We start from the raw sequence: 20252 nt of genomic DNA on the forward strand, positions 1-20252 counted from the left end.
TAGTAATGAAGAACTTAATGCAAAGGAGAACTGGCAAATAGGGGACGGATATTAATACGCAGATTGTTGGACTTGGGCTGAGACAGGGAAATAGCTGACATTTTTCCTGTCAGTTTTCGTAAATGCTGGGCTGCTGTTCTGCTCAGCTTTGCTGAGGTGGCTGGCTGCTGTGGTGCTTCGTGGTTGTGAGGCTGTCCGTTTGTGGGAATCGAAGCGAGTAATTTTATTACAGCTGGTGTTCAGCAGGTCGGGGCTTACTCATGTGAGCGTTCGTGTCCTTCACGTAAGCCAGAGACTGGGTTAGATTGCATCAGGTTAGATGTCATCGGTGCTAAAGATGTTGAGGTGCTGATTAGTACAGCTGGCTTAGCTGCTGAAAGAGCAGAGGAAAGGGCAGTGATTGGAATGTGGCTTTTCCTTTAGGGTTTCTGTGTTTTAAAAGGTGTGGTGAATTGATGCCTGTTATTTTTTTTTTGTTTGTTTGTTTTTTTGTTTGTTTTTAAACAAAACCAGTTTGCAGAAAGCATGCAGTCTTTATCTGAAGTCTACTCATTATGTAGGCCTATCAGATGGTGTTGGGACTCTGGTATACAATGCTCATGAGTTGGGAGAGGCAAGATGTCTTCTTCCACCTCAGATATTTAATATAATTTCTCAGATACTGTCTGGTGGGTGGGAACTGGCTGCAGTAGCACAGCTCTGGGGCTTGGGGTGTTCTGCACGTGCAGGGTTAGCAGCCAGAAGGGAACCTTTCAATATCTGGTGGCTGTCTGGCAACTTGAGGTAGAAGTTTGTCCTCTTGTCTGGCTGTAGCAATAGGAAGAGGACTTGGGTCCAGTGATAAAATGGGCTGATAGTGGGGAGAAGCTTGTTGAAGACTTCTTGTAAGGAGACTTTTTGAAAAGACCTCCTTAGCTTTTGAGTGTGTCAAGCAAAGGCATAGTATGAAAACAACATTTTCCACAGATACCTGAAGGAAAATGAATTTAGGGAAGAGGCACAGAAGTTTCCTCCAGACATTCAGTGGATTGGATGCAGCTTCTCAGCTTTTGACTGCATTGCAGATTGGGATTTTCTGGCCAGCTTCTTCAGCTATAAAAACCACTTGAACTGTATTGTTGCTCCCCTGTATGCACTGAAAGATAAGCTATTAATTTTTGATAGATCCTTAGGTATTTCTGGATGTGATACTCTTCTATCTTTACAACTCTTAGTGAATCAGTGAAAGATGAAGCTGTTGGAAGCAATGACGATAATGTAACCAAAGGTTTAGCAATTTCCCTTATTAATGTGCACTTAAAACATTGTGGTAAATGTACCGTGGCATAAGCTGTTACATTATTAATTATTTTCATTAATGACTTTGACTTAAAAGGTACGAGTGCAGTAGCAAAATCTGATGACGCACCGTAGGAGCATTATCAATACAGCAGAACTATTCTAGAGGAAAAACAGAATAGGTTTGAGGTTTTCAGCAGTAGGAATTGGAGGAAATTTAATAAAGTGCAGTGTCACGCACCTAAGAACATATAGTAGTTGTCGCCACAAAGTCATCAGTTGGTCTGTTATTCTGCTGATACTCCAGAGATCGTCAGGCTACTCACGTAAGGCCTGCAAGATGTGGTTTGGAAATCTATGTCTGTGCTGACTATTTAAAGTCACTATATGGCTATCTTCAAGTGGGAAAAGCCTCTGCAATTAATTATTAAACGCAGATAATTATTAAATATCACCCGTGATTAAAACCACTGAAAAATTGAATGTCCTCCTAGGATGCAGAAATCCAGGATACTTCCCATAATGACAGAGTATTTGACTAGTGCAATTTTATAATCTTTCTTTTTTTTTTTTTTCCCATCCAGGTCAGCCAGTTCAGACAGCTCTATTCCAAAGTGATCAACGATAAGCATGATGATGTTATGGCAAAGTTTGGAGCAATCCTGGCTCAAGGCATTTTGGATGCAGGTAATTCCCCAAATATCTAAAGCAGTCAAAATTTCTTACACTTTCATGACTGTAGAATGCTTCTAATAGATGTAATATGAAATTTCATTTGGGAGATGAAGTGCTGGCTTTATGCCTGTCATGTAATAGCAGCACGAAGTCTCTGATTTCAAGTAATTTTATTTAATTAAAGAAATAAACCCTGTTTTATGGTTCCATCTTGTATCAGTGTGCTCCAGTTAAAATAGACCAGTCCAGTCATTGCAGTTGGTCATTTGTCCAGAAGTCTGAACAAATATGATTTTTTTGCTCTATTTTGTTGTCCTTTATGGTGATTTATAGCATTTTAGATTGCTTCTTTATTTTTCTAAGGTCCAGAAATCTGGACACCTTGTGGTATCCTGTCTTTGTATTTTGAGATTTCTGTCAAAATCTGAAATGACCAGCAAAAAAAAAAAGGCATTAAATATTTTTCAATCACTAAGCTTTTCTTCTTCCATGATTATTAGGAGTAGTGTTACATAATGCGGGAAGCAAATTTAACTGTATTAGTGTTACTTCAGAAGACCCAGTTAGTCACACGGAGTCACACTGCCTTTTCCTAGCGTAGTGAACATTTCATGAATGTTAATGACTAGCATTGAGCCAGGGGTAGGATCCTGTGAAGGGTGTAAGCGTTTCACAAGGGCTGAATTGCAGGGCCTATTAAGGAAGGTTTCTGTAAGCAAAGAGGGCAGACAATGTTTTGTTTTGAATTTTTCCTTCTGCTGGAGTTAAGACATGTGAAGTGCTGTGTGTCACTAGTACCTCCTTTCCAAGTTTCCAGTGCTGTCCCATGCATCCAAACAGTTTGTCCCTACTGGTCTCTTATGCTGTGAGCTTCTCTGGACACGGAGTTCCTTGTGGTAGGTAGAAACAATCTGCTTTTCCCAGTACTCTCAAGATCAAGGTTAATCCTGAAGTCACACCAGCAAAGGAGTCTAATTTGTCTCAGTGGCATGGCTTAAGCACAGCACCATGCCCCAAGCCTTGTTGTTACAGCGTCTGAATGAAATCGCTACATTTTCAGCCCATGCCATTGTGGGATTAAAACATAGGGCTGCCTTTGCCTATCCGTGTGGAAGCGTGCTTCCAGAGCTCTGTTCCTGGTGGGCATATGGCAGTCAGGCTGCTCTGTGCTCTTTGACCAGTGCTAGCCAGAGAAGGAAGCAACAGGAATCACCAACAGAAATCATCTCCTTTGTCTTCCACCTTGTGTCCCAGGTACCTCTCCCACAGCTCAGGTTTACCAGGACTCTTGGCATGAGATTGTTCCAATAATTTTTGTCGTTCACATTCTCATAATATGTTGCTGGGAAGCTGTTTCAGCTGGCTCAGAAAGATTTTTTTCTCAGCTGTACAAACCTGTATTAAATTCTTACCTCTAAGATTAAATGTAAAAATGCAGCTAAAACCTTATGTATTTCATGCATCGCTCATGTACTACACAGTGATTTGGGAACCATAAATACCCAGTTTTAGTAAACTACATGTGAATTTGTGCCAACATCTTGGCTCTTTATTTCTTGCTGTGCTGCTGGGGGAAGGCTGTGACCTACCCTTTCTTAACCTGTTGCCATTTACATTAGAGCCTCTTCAAAGAAAAGTCTTTTTTTTATCTCTCCCATACAACTCCAAGTCTTATCTGAAACAATGAGCTATAGAATTTAATTATCACTACCAGGAAAAAAAGGTTCTTTGTGTCATCTGCCATACTTAGGTCTATGGAGCTTGCATTTTTTTTTTCTGGGGGAAGTAGAAAAGTATAATTCTATTTCAATGACAGGCTTTGATTAAAAGTGCAAGATTTCTGGTGGGCAACTGGGAAATGATGCATTGGAGGTGGCTTTTGTGCTCAAAGAATGAAGCAATCGTCAGACTGGGGGTTTCATGGAAGGAGGGGAGGCCACCTTGGGAGCATTGAAGTGGAAATGAAAAATTTCGTCATTGTCTAATTGTTGGGCCCAAGCAGCTACTTTTTTACTTCTATTAAAATAAGAAAAACGTAGACACTCTAAATTTAGATTTATTTTTTTTTCCTCCAAACGTCTGAACTTTTATAATGTTCCCCTTCATGTACAGACATGCTCTCTTGTTCCAGGCTGATGACTCCCTTTCTGTTCTTTGCAAAATGAATATGCCTTATTTTCTGGAATATGTGTCTGTAAATGTGAGCTATAAAAGGGATGTGGTGATGTAGTTAGGCATCAGCATTTGACCTACTTGAAAACTATTTTGCCCTCTGGGCTCTAGGTATCTTTGATTCTTAATGCAACGTTTCTCAATCGATGAGAAAAAAAAGGAGTGATAACATGTAAATATTTATGTATTACATTTGGAAAATCCTCTCTGCATTTAGGAAAAGTCTAGGTGTGGTTAGCTATGCGGTGGGTTTGGGACAGACTGTAGCCTTGGGCAGTGTAGGCTGAACTGAAGCAGCTGCTGACAGCGTGAAGGTGAATTTACTGTTTTCTCCACGATTTTGGAGTCAACTGTAGTGAGTGATGGGAAAGGAAATCTTTCAAATTACAGAGGAAGGGGTTTCCCACATTGCTTTCCCTCCAAGTATGTGTCTGATGTGATATGTTGCATTTTGGCTCTTAAAGACTTTAGTACAATAAATAAACTTTGGTGTTCATCACTTTGGCCCTCACACACATTGAATTCAGTGTTAGTGTTTCCCACCTTTCTCCTGGTTGTCCCTGCTTACAGGCTTTTAATGTGAAGTCAGGCATAACTGGTAGGTAAGGGGAAAAAAAACACATTGTATTAGGTGAGGGTTGCAGTGGGGCTCGTTGCTGATGCTGGCACATGCTGAAAGCCCCTCTGCTAGGGATCAGGCAGATGATGGATTTTGACCTTTCTGTGCTGTGGCTAACAGCTCAGGTCACCTTCATTCATTATGTAGATGAAGCAACTTGTAAGTCTTTCCTGATACAGAAGGAAGTGATAGGATATAATTTGAAAGTAGGATGCAGCCTAGGCCAAGGTTGGAGACTGATTTCTAGGACTCTGAAGCATCTGATGAGCATGGTGCTAGTGTGCTGCCCTGAGCTGTGCTGCCAGAGTGTGTGGCAGCAAGGTGTGTGCTATCAGAAAACTTGTCAAAGGAACCAAATTTGTAGAGTTGAGTGATGGATGTTACAAAAGTGCCACCATAATTACAAGCTGTGAATGAGTTCATCAATGTATATAGATCATCAGCATCTGCTTGTTGCACTCCCTCTCCTTGTTAACATTAAGTTTGAGCCAGAAGATCCTCGTAGCCTTCAGAACAGCCCCTTTAATTCTGGCAAACCTTGCCACAACAGCAACACGAGCTCAGGAGCCCTGAAAATCTTGTGTTCTATTGGTTTGGTTTTGAGGTAATCATGTCACAGCTTACATTCATCTAGCTAACGATCTGGAATGTATTCCTTTCCAGGTTGTCAGTGCTGCTTCTTAGTCATGAAGATCTATCACAGTTGTGCAATATCAGCCCTCTCCACCTTTCCTGCTCCACGCAAATCCCTGGGAATGAGGGTGGGCTGTGCACGGACGTGAAACAGCAGAGAGCAGCAGCATGACAGCATCTTTGGAGTACGAAATCTGTTACTCATCCAGGAAATTCCAGAGATTTGATAATAAAATTCTGAAGGTTAAAAATAAATTTGGAAAATAAAATTCCAAAAGTTTGATAAAGTATAGCTAAGCTGCTTGTGCAACATTCACTGGGCTGCTTTACCCAGGATATCCGTGGATTACTGACCTGGCCCTTATATAGCGATGCGGGGAAGGAAAGTTCAGAGTAAAGATTGAGGAGAAGACCAGGCATTCAAACATGCAATGCTTGGTATGTTTCAGGATAGCACAAGACCTCAGGCACTCCCATGTTAATGCTACTGCAAATTCAAATGCAAGTATGAGAGCGGTACCAGAGGGAATTAATGAGAAGCACGGCAGACCTGGCAGTGGGAAAAGCAGAGATCACATCGTTGCCTTTCTTCAAAAAGGCATCTGGAAGGAGTTCTCTAGTCAAACAGCAGGAGAAGTATTGCTGCCACAAAAGGAACAGCAGGGAGATAGTATGTGTGCGGGGTATACTCTAGGAGGACATCAAAATCCTCCTCCTTCCACTGCCTTTCCTGGGACTTGCTCTGACGAGTGCCTAAAATGAGATTACTGCCTCGTTCAGGGCTTTCATTAGTTGTGGGAGCAAAAATTATTTTTGATTTCTTTAAGACGCAGACGGCGCAATTGCTGCCTGGCCCCGCTACAGATAGCTGCTTATGCATGGCAGAGGAATGCTCCTCCAGTTTGGGATTTGCAGCTCTGAAGTGCCCTGAGTTAGGACAGAATGGGTGCTTGTATTTTAACCGAGTTAACCTCCCTGCACCTGGTCATGGCAGCGGTAATGGACTTGCCTGGTGCCCTCTTCAACTCAATTCAGTGTGTTCATCAGAAGGCCAAAGATCAGATTAACACTTTCTCGCTCTGTCTGCAAGCCCAATCTTTCAATTTGGTCTCTAGCTGGATGTTTCTGCACTACATCAACATATGGAGTTGTTTTGGTCTCTGCTTTGCAAGTACAAACCTAGGACTTGGGTTGTCTGGCAGAGATTTAATTTTGTTGCAAAGACTGCAGGAGCTTGTCTCTTTGCTGCACAGATTGATCACCTCCAGAAGCAACTTCTGAAGTTGCTGCTGTTTACATTTTTTTCTTCTGAGATGGTGTAGGATAAAAATGCAGGCGTATTTCTTCTGAATAATAGGCAGTTCAGGGAGGCAGACAGAGAGAAACGTTTATGTATAAGTGCCTTATGTGTGCTGCTTTCTTTGTGATTCCTGCCTTGTGGCTCATTGATACGCTATGTTTTGAAACTGGTTATAGCTAAGGACTGCCTTTTTTATTCCATCTCTCCCCACCTCTGATCTGTACTTCTGTTTTAACTGTCTCCTGGCAAAATGAGCAGGAAAGGGCTGTAATCATTGATTGCATACAGGTAACATCTAGCAGATATATAGAGCTAGACAGAGGTGGTCGCACTGCTCACGAGTTTCACTGTGAAAGGTGAGAACAGAGGAGAAAGCTGACAGCATTGTGGTCTGGCTTGCGCTTGTAGCCCCCTTGACAGCATCTGTTTTAAAGATGCATCACTCAGGAATCCTTGTGGAGTTACCCAAGAATTCATTAATTCATTTGTGATTCCTTGCAGGGGGCCATAACGTAACTATTTCGCTGCAGTCAAGGACAGGACACACTCACATGCCTTCCGTGGTGGGAGTTCTGGTCTTCACCCAGTTCTGGTTCTGGTTCCCCCTGTCTCACTTCTTGTCGCTGGCTTTCACCCCAACCTGTGTCATCGGCCTTAACAAGGATCTTAAGGTACGTAACGAATGGAGGAAAAAAGGCAATGATAGCTGTGTGAGAGACCTGAGTGACATGCCTGCTTGCTTTTGTTGGTTTTCTTAGAGTGCTTCCAGCTTGTATGCACCAGAAATGGTGCTAACTGGAAGAAGTCTGAAAAGCAGGCTTTAATTGCAGGGCTGGCAGAGGACTAGGGACAAGAGAGACGTGAAGAGCAAACTTTGCCTCCTTTACTTCAAAGTAACTTAGGAAGAATGGAATTCTATTCAGTATGTGTGGGCAGAGACCACCCTGCTATCACTCCAGAAGATCAAAATTACCTTTAAAAAAAAAAAAACAAAAAAAAAACTGTTCTTAAGCCACCCTCAAATTAGTCATGTAATACTCTTCCCTATGGCAGGTAGCAGTGGGAAAAGGGGATTTTGTTTTCAGTTCCTGGGGGAGTAAACATTAAACCACTGTCCTGGGTACTGCACTTGCCTTGCACATTTGTTCCTCCAGCTGATCAGTCGTGGTATGGCCCCTGTGAGCAGTATGCCATGCTGGGTCTCCCGTGCTGGAGAGCTGAGCTAGTAACTTCCACAAAAAAGCTTCTGAATACACATCCCCCTCCTGTCAGTGCTGCAGGGTTATTCTGTGATGCACAGAGCATGGATAGGGCTGTGCTGGTCTTCAGAAGCCCCCTGTGGGATGGAGCCAGCTTGCAGGATTGCAGACCCTAGACCAAAAGCTTACAGCTGTAGGGTGCACTTCTCCACCTGTCTTGGGTTTAGCATTCAGTCTATACACAGCTCAAAATGACTGCTCTGTTTGAAGAAAGGCTTGCATTTAAAATGCCATTTTTTCCTCTCTGTGCTGAATACATCAAACAAATCGCATTGCAGCTTTGTCAGTGCACCTCTGCAGAGGTGATAGGCTCAGCACCTTTCTGCCTGCTTGGCTGCACTGCCGTTTTGTCTCCTCTCCCCATCACTTAGAGCTTCCAGCAGGCCCAAATGGCATATTTATGTGGCTAATATGTGGGTTATATTGTTATATAACTTGGCCTGAATACTAAAGCCAGCTAGGAGCTGGATGTATATTCCAGGCAGCACCACACCCACCTTGCTTCCTCAGAGCAGTCCCTGGTCTCTCTTTGCTCCATGACGTGTTCTGAAGGAAGAGACAGGAGAAATTAATTTAGCCTAAGAATTCAGATGGGCTATCAGGAGGTGCTTTCTGGCCTTGCTTATATAGACAAGTGTAAGACAATAAGTGAAATTGGTTACCCACCCCCAAAACAGACTGTCCTTTTGCAAGAGGTGAGCGTCAGGCAGTGCTTGGTTGGCCTAGCATGCACTGACAGATCTCCACTTAGATCTTAAACCAATTTTGTGTTAATAAGAGCAGGCACAGCAACAACATTAAAACCACAAAAGCATTGAAACAATGAAAACAAAGCATGGTGTGAATAGCATGGAGTGTATGGAGAAGGCTAGGAGAGCTTGCCAGAGTCAGATTATAGAATAATTAAATAACATTGTTCTAGTTGAACCGTTGCCACTGATAACAGTTTCTCTGCTTCCGGAGGGGGAGTAGGGGAAGCTCGTATTCTTTAGAGGATCTGTGTTTGTCTCTGCTGGAAGGAAAATGAAGCTAAAGTAATTATTATGCTGTGGACTTTTTCCTCTGCTTTTCTTGTCTCTAACGATTTTTTTTAACTGTTTTTCTTAGATGCCAAAAGTCCAATACAAGTCCAACTGTAAGCCGTCCACATTTGCCTACCCCCCACCTCTGGAGGTTCCAAAGGAAAAGGAGAAAGAAAAGGTATTTGGGCTAGCTTTCCATGTGGTGAAGACCACCCCATTCTCCCTCCTAGTATAAACATTGACTTTGGTGGCACTAACAGGGTATTTGGAGAACAGGAGAAAAATTGGCAGGCGCTATTGTCTCTGAAGGAGAATTCTAGCTATTTTTTCCTGCTGAGCCTGGGACCGTTGCTGATCATGGCATAGAGCTGCTGTGCTACCGAGTCACTGGAACTTCCCTTATCTCCAGTGATCAAGCAGAAGCACTGTTTAACACTTTTTTTTTCCATGCCCTGCTGATTTGTGTGTCATTTTTGTGCAGCACCTAAAACAACAGCATCCTTGTCTGTGGCTTGGGCCCCAAAGTGCTGCTGCAGTGCAAACGCTGAACATATTAGGTTGGACAGATCTTAAATAGTTCCATATGGAAGGACAGAACTGTACCTGGTCTCAGGGTAGTACAACCATGTGCTAGGATGTGAGTTATTGCCCGATGGATTGCAAAAAGGTAAGCGTGGAACTGAGAACATGTAGGTGTAGAAAGGGAACAGATGAAATCAGATGGCTGGCAGGCAACAGTGGAAGTGATTTGTCTCCTGGCATAAGATGGTAAGAGCTGCTGAGCAGACCACAGCAGCAGGCAAAGCAGCCCTCAGGGAGCAATTGCAGCAGTGGAGACCTCAGGCATGTCACGCTGATGAATGGCGTTGTGTGAAAATTGTAAAACATTTTATCAGAATTGAATGATGGGCAGGAAATCAGTGCCACCAAGGAACCCAGAAATGAACTCTTAACAAAAGGCAAAGTTTACTGCTCATAGCTGCATTCTCGCCTTTGGAATAGGATATGAATTGGATAAATCTGTTTTTGTTTTAAACTTCCCTGGCCAAAATTAAAACATGCCACGAGGCTGCGTTCAGCCTAGACAGCCTCACCAGCAGCATGACAAATGCAGTTGCTCCCTGTTCCTCTGAGGAAGTTACTGTCTTGTAGAGGCAGCTGCTGTGGATAGAGAAAGATGTGCTTACTCGAAGGGAGGAGACGTGCTGAATTCCTGTACTGAGCGTTGCTTCTGGGCACTTTGTGGCTCAGGAGTGCCAAAGCTCCATGTGGTCTCCTTCACAGGGTATTTTGTGTATCTGCTTCTTTAGGTCAGTGAAAAAGAGCTGTCTGGTTAGGAGAGTGGAATAGCTTTTCAGGTCATTCTGAAGAGAATCTATAGACGTGTTTTTTTTACCATAGAAACTCTAGCAACAGATTTTTTTTTTTTTCCAATAACAAAAAATCCATTCTTTGCTCTGTAAAATAAAAATCTCATGTAGAGACCCAACCAGTAACTATTAATCTCTGAATTAGGAAATTCGTCCTTCTGCATGTGTGACTGTACCCAGTCTGTATGCATGGCATCTTTTGTCCCATCTGTACCTTTTATTTGCTTCGGTGGTGGAGTATTTGTCTGTTCAACATAGCAGTGCATAGGCAGAGGAATTGATCTCGTTGACAGCTGCACTGAGAACTAACCTAACACTGGTTTCCCTTTGTTCCCCTGCTTGGGGAGCTGAAGCACAGCGTAGTGTTGCAGTCATACTGAATGCCTGCCTCCTCTGACATATCCAGGTTTCCACTGCCGTGCTGTCCATCACTGCAAAAGCCAAGAAGAAGGAAAAGGAGAAGGAGAAAGAGAAGAAGGAAGAGGAGAAGATGGAAGTGGTGGGTGTAAACATTGAAACTTAAATGTCCTCTTCCCCCTGCCCTGTAAATGTAGAAGGTGTGTCATGAAAGCTGGCACCCACTTAACACTGTACCCAACACTGTGACCCGGATAATGAATTCTTGGTGGTTGCTGTAAGTTGGAAAATAGATGGCAGCTAAAATTCTTGATGTACTTTGACAAAGGACCCTGCCTTTTGTGCTTACATAACAGATGAAAATATGCCAAGAGTAACTGTAAGCTGAAAAGGTGTTATGCTGACCAGCTCAGTAGAAACTTTTCTAATTCCAGTTTAACATCTCTGTGAGTTGTTAAGCAACATGGTCAGGGAGTTTTAAGAAGAAACACACAAATGGTATGCAAAGGGAGTGTGTCGTAAGATCAAAGGGGGATGTGTACAATAACTATGCAGACCTACTTAAATATTGGCCATGTTGTAGGTGCTGAACTTTCTGCAGTTGGTTTAGAAAATGAATCACCTCAGGTTCAAGGTAGAATCTCTTTTTTTTTTTGTTCCTTTATCAATGTTCCCTTGTCATCAAACCATCAAACACTGCCTTTTCTTTGAATTATTCTTGCAGCACTATTGACTAAGCAAAATGTGCTGAACAGATGAACGTTTCTTCCAAAATCTTACACAACCTACAGCTAAGTAAAGGTGTTGAGAGGAAGCATTGTATTGGAAGGGATTTACGTGTTGGGCTGAGGGATTCACATGTTGTATCTGTGTACACTCCAACTGTCTGAAAAGTTTTCTTGGCTGAATCAAGCAGAAGAACGAGGATAGCAAAAAGGGAGCTTGCTGCCACCTGCTGTGTTTGAGTTCAGTGCTTTGCTATTGTCCAAATGTCTTAGAGGTATAATTACTTTCCTGTTTTTCTCGTATGCCTATTAAGTGACTAGTAACCCACAGCTTCCAAGCGGTCTGCACAGCAGCAAACAGTCTCTGTGACAGAGAGATTCCTGTTGCTGTTATAGGACATACCATGCATTTGATGGTGTTTCTGATCATTTCCTATTGGTTGTTTCCATCTTCTCCGCAGTTTTCTTTTTCTTTTTTTTTTTTTTTTTTTTTTTTGTAACATGCAGATGTCTCTGAGCAAGAAGGAAAATATGATCCACGTTCTTCTTAAGTATATAAATGATGCTGTATTTTTCTTCCTTCTGAGCTTTTGCCTCCAGCTGCTGAGTCAGTGGTAAAGGAGCATCTAACTGCATTTCCCTAGGGAGTCGCTGGAGTTGAGTCATTTTGGTTGAGCTGCTGTCGCTACCGGTAGTGTGAAATGCTAGTGATGGTTTTATGGCAGTGAAAAGACAAAGGTGGTTTGGGGCAATTTTTATGTGCTTAGTAATGATATTAAAGAATTTTAAGTTGTGAATAAAAGTGGAGAGTGAGTTTAAGAGGAAGTATTAGAAAGAGAAGCCAGAGGTAAAACCATTCTACTACCACGTCTTGCTGAACTTGCTTTCACCTGCAGTCAAGAGTGAGCCATTGCATTGATGAGGGTACGTAGATCCACACTGATTTTGCTGATGCTAGCTCATAGACACATCGTAGCTTGTTCCTCAGATGGTGAATGGCTTCTCACCATGCTCTGGAATTGCTCCCTGTGTGAAGAGTAATTATGAAACGTTTAGAGACTACCATTAAAACAACTTTGATTTCCTCTTCCCCTCTCCCCAGGATGAAACTGAAAAGAAGGATGAAAAAGAAAAGAAGAAAGAACCCGAACCCAACTTCCAGCTTCTGGATAACCCAGCAAGGGTCATGCCTGCTCAGCTCAAAGTTCTCACTATGACAGAGAGCTGCCGGTATCAGCCTTTCAAACCAGTAAGTGTCACATTACTAGTTTGTGTGCTTGACTGAGCATTCCCTGTGCTGGGCTTATGTATAAGGACCCTGAAGCTCTATGTTTATGTGAGAATGCCACTCACATGTATTGCATCACTCTAATTTGTTTCAGGGACTTGCAACTTCACTGTTGTCATGTTTACTTTCTAATATCCCTCTCCTCAAATGATCGCGTGCAGTTCTAGCTGGGGGAAAACCAGAGCTGCCACAGCCCTTTTCACCATGTTGATGCTGCTTTATCTCTTTCTTCTACGTATGACACATGCTGTAACCTGGAAACCAGTTAGACACTGTGTTAATGACATTGCTGGGGACGTAGAGACTGAGACGTGGTATTTCCAATGAGCTGAAAAGTGGAACCAGCTCATTGTCAAAGCAGTAAAATAAATACATGGTGACGATCACCCATCATGTGCTGGGGCCTTATTATTCTGCAGTGGGGGTTGCCTATAGAGTTGTGAGTTTTTTCATTAAACAGATTTATTTGGTTGCACCTGACTTTAGAGGAGTGCCTTCATCTCCTGTTAACAAAGAGAAGAGCGTGTAACTGCCAAATGGAGAACAAATTAGCATTAGCCCAAGGGATAACTAACTTTTCTGTGAGATGCTCCAACATATTGCAAATATAAGTTTTTTTCCTGGCTTCTGTATCTCCTGAATCATATTCTTCTGGCTTTTATTTTTGTCCAACAAATAACACTGTACATCCCCCTCTTGCAGTATTGTGCTTGGGAAAAACATGTGCAGAGTGGTTTTTTTGTGTGTTTTGTGTTGTTTTTTAACTGGGAAAATAGTTGGTTTTATTAAGTGGATTTCCTGGAATTCCATCAGCACATCGGAATCCACTTTACATCATCCTTGTTTGAGACATCTCTTAGCAAATCTATGTAGGGATCTTTCAGTTTCTAACCTCTAAAAAGAAGAGGCAGCCCAACTGGTATTTGGTTTGGGAACATCTGCTACGCAGTCCAGTAAGCGTCCACTCACACAGCTGAAACATGGATATTTGAAACTGCTTGCTGCTTGTTTCACTTTCAAAAGAAGCAGAGCCCTAGTACAGAGCTGTTTAGTGAAGGGAGTACAGTTTCCTCCCTTAACTCTCCCCAAAAAATTGGTTTTGAAGAGAACTGAACAGTGCGCTTTTTTGCTGGAAGTAGGGTGTGTAACCAAGGAGAGTCTTGAAATGGAGCTGTTTGGGAGCTTTGCTCTACTTAGGGAAATGCCAGAATAAAAGGCCTCTTTGAGATGCTTGTTTATAGCCTGGAGTCCTGGTGTGGTCAACACTGATCCCAGCCAGGCATGACACAGCACTGCCTCTTCGCACCTCATGTTTCACTCCTTGAGACGCAGGGATTTACTTCAGCCTGCCAGGATGTTTGGTTGTGACCTTTGTAATTAATTCCACTTTGTTTTACGAGGTTCTGCTAATAGGATTCCTCAGTCGGTGGAAGCTGGTGATCAGATTAGTCTCTGTTTCAGATAGCCTCCTGGGAGGTGGCTACGGAGGGAAGCTTCACTAGGCTTTTTTGCCCTGAAAGGATGAGCCATATAAAGCTATTATAGTTCAATTAGTTTTTATGTGGAAAGTGCCAGACTGGGACTGGGGTAAAGCTGTGAATCCAGATGCCATTTTCTATCAAACTGAGGCTTAGATAATCGTAATATAAAAAGTAGTCTGGATAGGCTCCGTCTGCTCCGTCCCCTTATCGGGCAGGGATCCATGTGGGTGTCAGATGCTTTGCTTTCTGAAACTTCCCCTTTTTCTGGGAAAGTCATACCTTTTGGCACAGAGCCAGTCAGCAGAGAATCAGCAGATACGGTGCTGTTCCTGGCATGAAATGTTGGTGTGAAGGCCACCGTTGAGCAATCTTTGCTGTGACTCCTTTGTCTATGAGCAGTGAGGAGAAGGGAACTGCTTTTTGTTTCTTTTCCTAGATAGCACTGAATAATTCTTGAGGGGCTTTGCTTACTCCTTTCCCCTTGCAGAGGCATGCTCGTGAATGGCTGGCGCCTCCACTAAGACTTTCAGAAGTCTGTGAGCATTTGGCCTAGATACTCAGTGAGCTTGTAATGCAGGGTGCAACCAAGTAAGGAAGTATAAATTACCATTAATTACCATTTTTTTATTACCAATAAATTACCATTGAATTACCATTTGTCCCACTTCTCATGGCACCTGATTTTTGTCCCTGCCAGCACAGGATTTCAGTTTGATGTAATTTGTAGCTACATCCTAAAGGCCCTTTTCTCCCTTTGGTGTCAGTTGAGCATTCGTTCCTGCTTATGGGGAACCTGATTCATCTAGGATAACATCGTGGCCATAAGCACTCCAGCACCAGGCAGCAAGCTGCTTCTAACGCTCACTGCACTTGTCTTGCAGCTTTCCATCGGGGGCATCATCATTCTGAAGGACACCAGTGAGGATATGGAGGAGCTGGTTGAACCTGTGGCAGCTCATGGTCCGAAGATAGAGGAAGAGGAGCAGGAACCTGAACCACCAGAGCCCTTTGAGTACATTGATGATTAAGACCTGAGGTATAATCTAGTGTGCAGAGTCACCTTTATTAATCCCAGTGAAGCAAAAGCCTCTTTGGACCAACTGAAGCTGTTGCCAGCATCTGGCTGTCTTGTTTTAGCTCTTTGCTTCTGCATCAGATTCAGAAATACGTGCTCAGTACTGATTTAGAAGAATTGGGTAGCAGTAGACGGGAAAGCCCGTGGTTCTGGATGAGGCCTTGACCCAGTCATACTGGATCTAGTCTCTAATTGCACAGGCTTGGCTACTTTTGAATAGAACCCTGCTGGGCAGAGTCTGAGCGGTGTATGGGGTCACAGGCAACAGCTGAGCTGGGAATACTCAGCTCATGAAGGACGGTCCCAGAGGAGCAAGTGGTTTATGTAAGAAAGCTGTCATCTACTTGACCTCAGTGTGGCAGGATTGGTCGAAAAAGACCTACTCTGCTCTCTCGGGTTGCTTTCTATTCCCAGAAGTTCTTAGCAGAATTTAGAGACAATTCAGTCATGGGCTCTGTGGAGGGCTCAGAGAACATTACAAGGATCTTTGTAGAACTGTTCCAGGCAATGAATAGTGCAGTTCTCAGGTTCCTTGGTTAATGTGCCTGAACTGATGTGCAAGTTTCTCACTGAGAGGCAGAAATCCAGTTACTTTATTTCCAAATATGGGCTGGCATGTCCCAGTGCTCCCACGAGCAAAGATTATGCACTTGAATCAGTGGATGGGCAGGAAAACAAACTCCCTGCTAAAAACTGTAAATGTTGCGTCAGTGGCAGGCTTGGGTGAATGTGTGGGGCCAACCACAAGAAGCCTTAGTTAAATATGTTTGCTTTTCTGGTTTCTCTCTCCCCTTTCTCCAGGATCATGTCCTCTAAAGAAGACACTATGCTTGGTATCGGAAAGACAGACATGAAGACCTTCCTATCGAGATCTGCTGTTCAGTGCATGCAGCCCCAATCTGTGCTGAGCTAAAGCTGATAGTCCGTGTTTTATGGTTGAAGAACAGATATATGCTATTTAGTGTACTCTTTCACAAAACCTTGTTTTCAAATAAATATATTAAAAATTCTTGACAGAAAACTTAGTGCTTGGGGGGGAAAGAGGGAAGCCTACCAATGTCCTCTTCTATTCATCTTAGGAATTAGACCCAAGTCATGCACATTCTTCCAGCAGAGCTCAACTGACTATTCCTCTGTAGCACACACTTAGGCTGACCTAAGCTAGTCTGTAGTCACTCACTACAGTCTGACCCAGCCACAGAACTGATGCTACAGAGACAGCAGCTCTCTACCTGCCACCATCTGTCTAGGTAAGGTCTGCTTCCAAATTACCTCTGCGATACTCACTTTACACTGATCTTCCCCCTTGCTCCTCCTGGTATTCCTGTGTCAGCGTGGGGCTGACAGAAGGGCTGTGGGTGTTAGTAGTGGAGAAACAGAGGCATGTTTCTCTTTGTTTCACAGAATCCCTTTTTTGTGGGCTTTCACCAAATACGAGCATTCTCTGATGTTAGCAGGCAGCTCGAAACACGTTACAGACCTCGATGGGGTGAATCCAGACATGCAAGCATCATTAGCCAAGGGGGAATTTGCAGTCAGGGGTATGCAATGAGCAGCAGTCAAAAGGAAAGAACGCAGCTCAAGCGTTCACTGTGGGCCCAGCCAGGCCCTCACCTGTTGGGCTGTAACGCTTCACAGGTTGCATTGCCAGCGAGCCAGCCCTGGTCGGCTGAAAGCCAACTGCTGGGCTATGCTGCGTGGCTTGAAACGGCATTTAAATGGAACGAGGGTTTTATTACATGGATGTGGGAATATCTTGCTCCATGTGAACATACCACAAGCTCATGTGCATCAGTAATAACGGAAGACAAATCTTCCATGTAGCGCCCGGGAGTTTCTCCAGAAGATGGTTTATTTTGGTGGATGTTTCTATAGCGATCGAATAGTCCGCCTTTGTTCTCTGCAGAGCTTCAGCAGTACAGCGCAGAGCTATGGGCCTGGAAGCCAATTCTGAGTTCTAGGCTTCAATCAAAGTCCCTAAAGTTGAAATGTCTCAGTAGGGGTGCTGGCTAGAGCTCGCTGTAATTGTGATCCAGATCTGTTCTCCCATGCAGCAGAGCTGAAAATGAACCTGAAACAACTACAGACATCATTACTGTGGGTTAGACTTGGAAACAGGTAATCAGTGCTCCAGTCCCATGGTTGTTAGATGTAAGACCTAGCTATTGTGGAGCAAGAAGCAGAAGCTGGACAAATATAAATCTTGTGAGTCTCCCCACCACTTTAATCCTTTCCCTTTGAGTGGGTGCATGTAACCTGTATTGCTGCGTGTTCTGCTGATGCCAACCGGCATGGAATTTGTGTTTTTCAAGCAATTTGTTAGTAATGCCTCATGCCACTTACAAAATACCGCAGAGGGGAGGGCAAGGGGAGTTAAAAAAAAATAATAATCATTTCAGGTCATTCAACAACCTGCTGGGTAGATAGGTATTGCTAGGAGAGCTCGAGTCGAAGTAGAAATGCTGGGAAAAGCTGGCTTAGAAAGGCCTGAAGGCCTTGATGCCTTGGCCATGCCGTGAACAGACAGCTTCTATTCATGGGAGTTTTTGCTGAGTCTTAAATACTTTAATGTATGCCAGGGTAGCCAATGTATTCCTTGTGCTTTCTGCAGGTTTGGTTCTCAGTGTGGCTGTGTAAATCTACACACACACACACACAGCAGTTCCCACTGAGCCATGTAATGCCTGGGGCACCATCCAGCAGACTTGATTCTTGTGTTAAATGTTTTTCTTGAGCCTGTGAAGTCCACTCCTGGAGCTTTCTTGGTACAAGTACAAGTAAAAACCAGGTTGTCCCAAACTGATTTCTGAGCTGCTACTCTGGGGACATGTGGCAAGGTTACACTCAGGTGGCCAAATCTTCAGCAGAGCTTTTTGGTGGCTGTGGAATAAAAATGTCATGTGTGCTGGGGACCCCAGGAGGGAAATCTGGGAATTGGCCTGTTCACACTTCCTCAGCTCTGCACTTGCCGTGTCTTGTCTGTGCTGTGTAAAGACACGTGGGAGCTGCATGGTTCAGGTGTGACTGCAGAGATGCATGCACAAAGGCATCTGCTTTCTCTCCAGGGCTGCTCCGGAGAATGTCAGCAGCGCCGTGACAGTCCTGCCAAGGAGCCTGGGTGGTGGAGAAGAGCTGGACGAGCGCTGCTGGAGATGGCTGCTGGTTATAGGGTGAAGCAGGTGAATTACTGGGTGCCCCAGCAGCGTGCAGGAGGCTGCATCTGAAACCTGAGCGAGTCCCTCTGAGCTGAGGGGGAGCGGGAAGGGGCAGCTCTGTGGGATGGTGCACAGGGAAAGGTAAAGCTGCTCCTCTGGGTAGGACAAAGTTTTCCAGCAAGTTGACCTCTTCTCAGCAGGAGGATGCACGGTGAGTGGCTTTCAGGGATTTCAGCCTGTCTGCACCTCTTTATTAGATCCTGATCCCCTTTCCAGTGCATGCTGAGGAGCTTGAGCAGCTTCCCTGGGGATAGGTGGGGCTGGGAACTGCAGGACCGGCTACTTGCTGTGCTCAAATGGAGGCAGCTGCTGCCTTTCTGATCTCTGGTGTTGGAGAACATGTGTGGGAAGCCTGAACGCTGCTTTAATGAATGTCCTTTAGCCCCAGTGACTCACTGGTGTGCTGATTCCTCAGGAAGTGCTGCTCTCCTGGGCCCACCTGGGAATGCTGTAGGGAAACCCACCCCTGGGGTGCTTGCCAGGGCCTTAATTGGCCCTAATGCTCCTGGGTTTGCCGCAGGGAGAGGCAGAGGTTGCAGGAAGCCTGCTTCTCTCCCTCCTGAGTAAAGGGCCTCGTCCCCCTGAACCCTGGTGACAAATCACTTCAGAAAGCGTGCCGCTTCTGACAGGTCCCAGGAGGCCCTGGCCATGTCCTTAGTCCCATTTTTTCTGTCTAACTCGGATTAAAAACCTTTGGGGCACTATGCTGGGGCCAGAGGTGGGGATGGAGATGCTGGCGGCTCCGAGGAGGGGCTATTTGGGACTCTCCCTATGGTGGCGGTGCCGCCCTCCCTATCTCTCCCCTCCCTTCCAGGGCCAGGCCAAGCTCTTCCTCCTCGCCAATTCCTGCCGAGGTTGGGCGCTGCTGATAACAATGAGCACTTGGCCCTTTATCTCCCCGCATCCTTCAGGCCGCAGCGTCTCCCGGCCTCGCCCAGGCCGCAGCCTGCCCCTGGTTGTTCCCTGTGGTGACGGGCTGGGTTTTTGGCCCAGCTCTGGGCACACCTTAACCCTGGGGCAGTGGCAGGATGGGAGAGGTCTCTGTACGGCTTGGGGTGTTTTCTTGCACCCTCTGGGACCAGTGATTCTGAAGGCCTTCACCCAAGGGTGCTGATCTTTCCTCAGGGTGTCCCCACATGGGAGCAAGGCTCTTTCTTCCCCTAGTGAAGATACGTGGCGGATATACTGGGCTGTGCCAGCCCCAGCACAATGTGTTTTTTTGGCACTGTTGGGACTGGACTGGCCCCGTGCTCTGTGCCTCAGGTGAGGAGTAGCCGCCCCAGGCCCTGCCGCTGGGTTTCAGCTTCACGCAGCCTCTGCAATCCTGCTGTGCATGGACAAATGGCCCAGCTGTCAGGAGCCCAGGCCTGGAGTTTTGTGTTGGAGGCTGTATTTTCTGCCCCAAACCCTTTGGATCCCAGCTAGTCAGAGATCCTGGAAACCATAAACCGCAAACATCCCAACCCCATGCACTTGGACTGATAAGCCCGCTGCCCCATGTGTGTGCGTGGGGGTGTTTAAGCAACACCCACCACTGCTTTTCCTTTGTGTTGGTGAAGGACTTGCAGAAAATGGATGGCAGAGGGTCTGTGCCATGAGGGTCCAGGTGAGGTGGGTCCTGGTGTGCAGGACAGCACATAGAAGCACCCCGGGGCTCACTGCCTGCGGCCTTGGCTCTGGGCTGTTTGAGGGGAAGGGCAGAGCCCTTCGGATGGCAACAGCATCCCCGGCCAAGGGTATAAATTAATAGCTGCTCTGGTGACCCAGGGAAGAACCGCCATGC

The 20252-nt window shown here is 44.9% G+C and overlaps 1 protein-coding gene across 1 annotated transcript in view; it reads left to right on the plus strand.

Annotated features, from left to right (window-relative positions):
- PSMD1 (proteasome 26S subunit, non-ATPase 1) overlaps window positions 1–16264 on the plus strand; it is a 71229-nt gene extending 54965 nt beyond the window's left edge. The window contains exons 19-25 of the mRNA XM_032193076.1: window positions 1863–1965; window positions 7179–7348; window positions 9044–9136; window positions 10735–10827; window positions 12513–12659; window positions 15061–15215; window positions 16056–16264. Of these exons, the coding sequence (XP_032048967.1) occupies window positions 1863–1965; window positions 7179–7348; window positions 9044–9136; window positions 10735–10827; window positions 12513–12659; window positions 15061–15207 (753 nt within the window). The 3' untranslated portion in view covers window positions 15208–15215; window positions 16056–16264. The remainder of the gene's footprint in view (window positions 1–1862; window positions 1966–7178; window positions 7349–9043; window positions 9137–10734; window positions 10828–12512; window positions 12660–15060; window positions 15216–16055) is intronic.
- Window positions 16265–20252: the final 3988 nt, after the last annotated feature.

The sequence above is a fragment of the Aythya fuligula genome, chromosome 9, assembly GCF_009819795.1.
Source record: "Aythya fuligula isolate bAytFul2 chromosome 9, bAytFul2.pri, whole genome shotgun sequence".
In the NCBI taxonomy this organism is placed as follows: Eukaryota; Metazoa; Chordata; class Aves; order Anseriformes; family Anatidae; genus Aythya; species Aythya fuligula.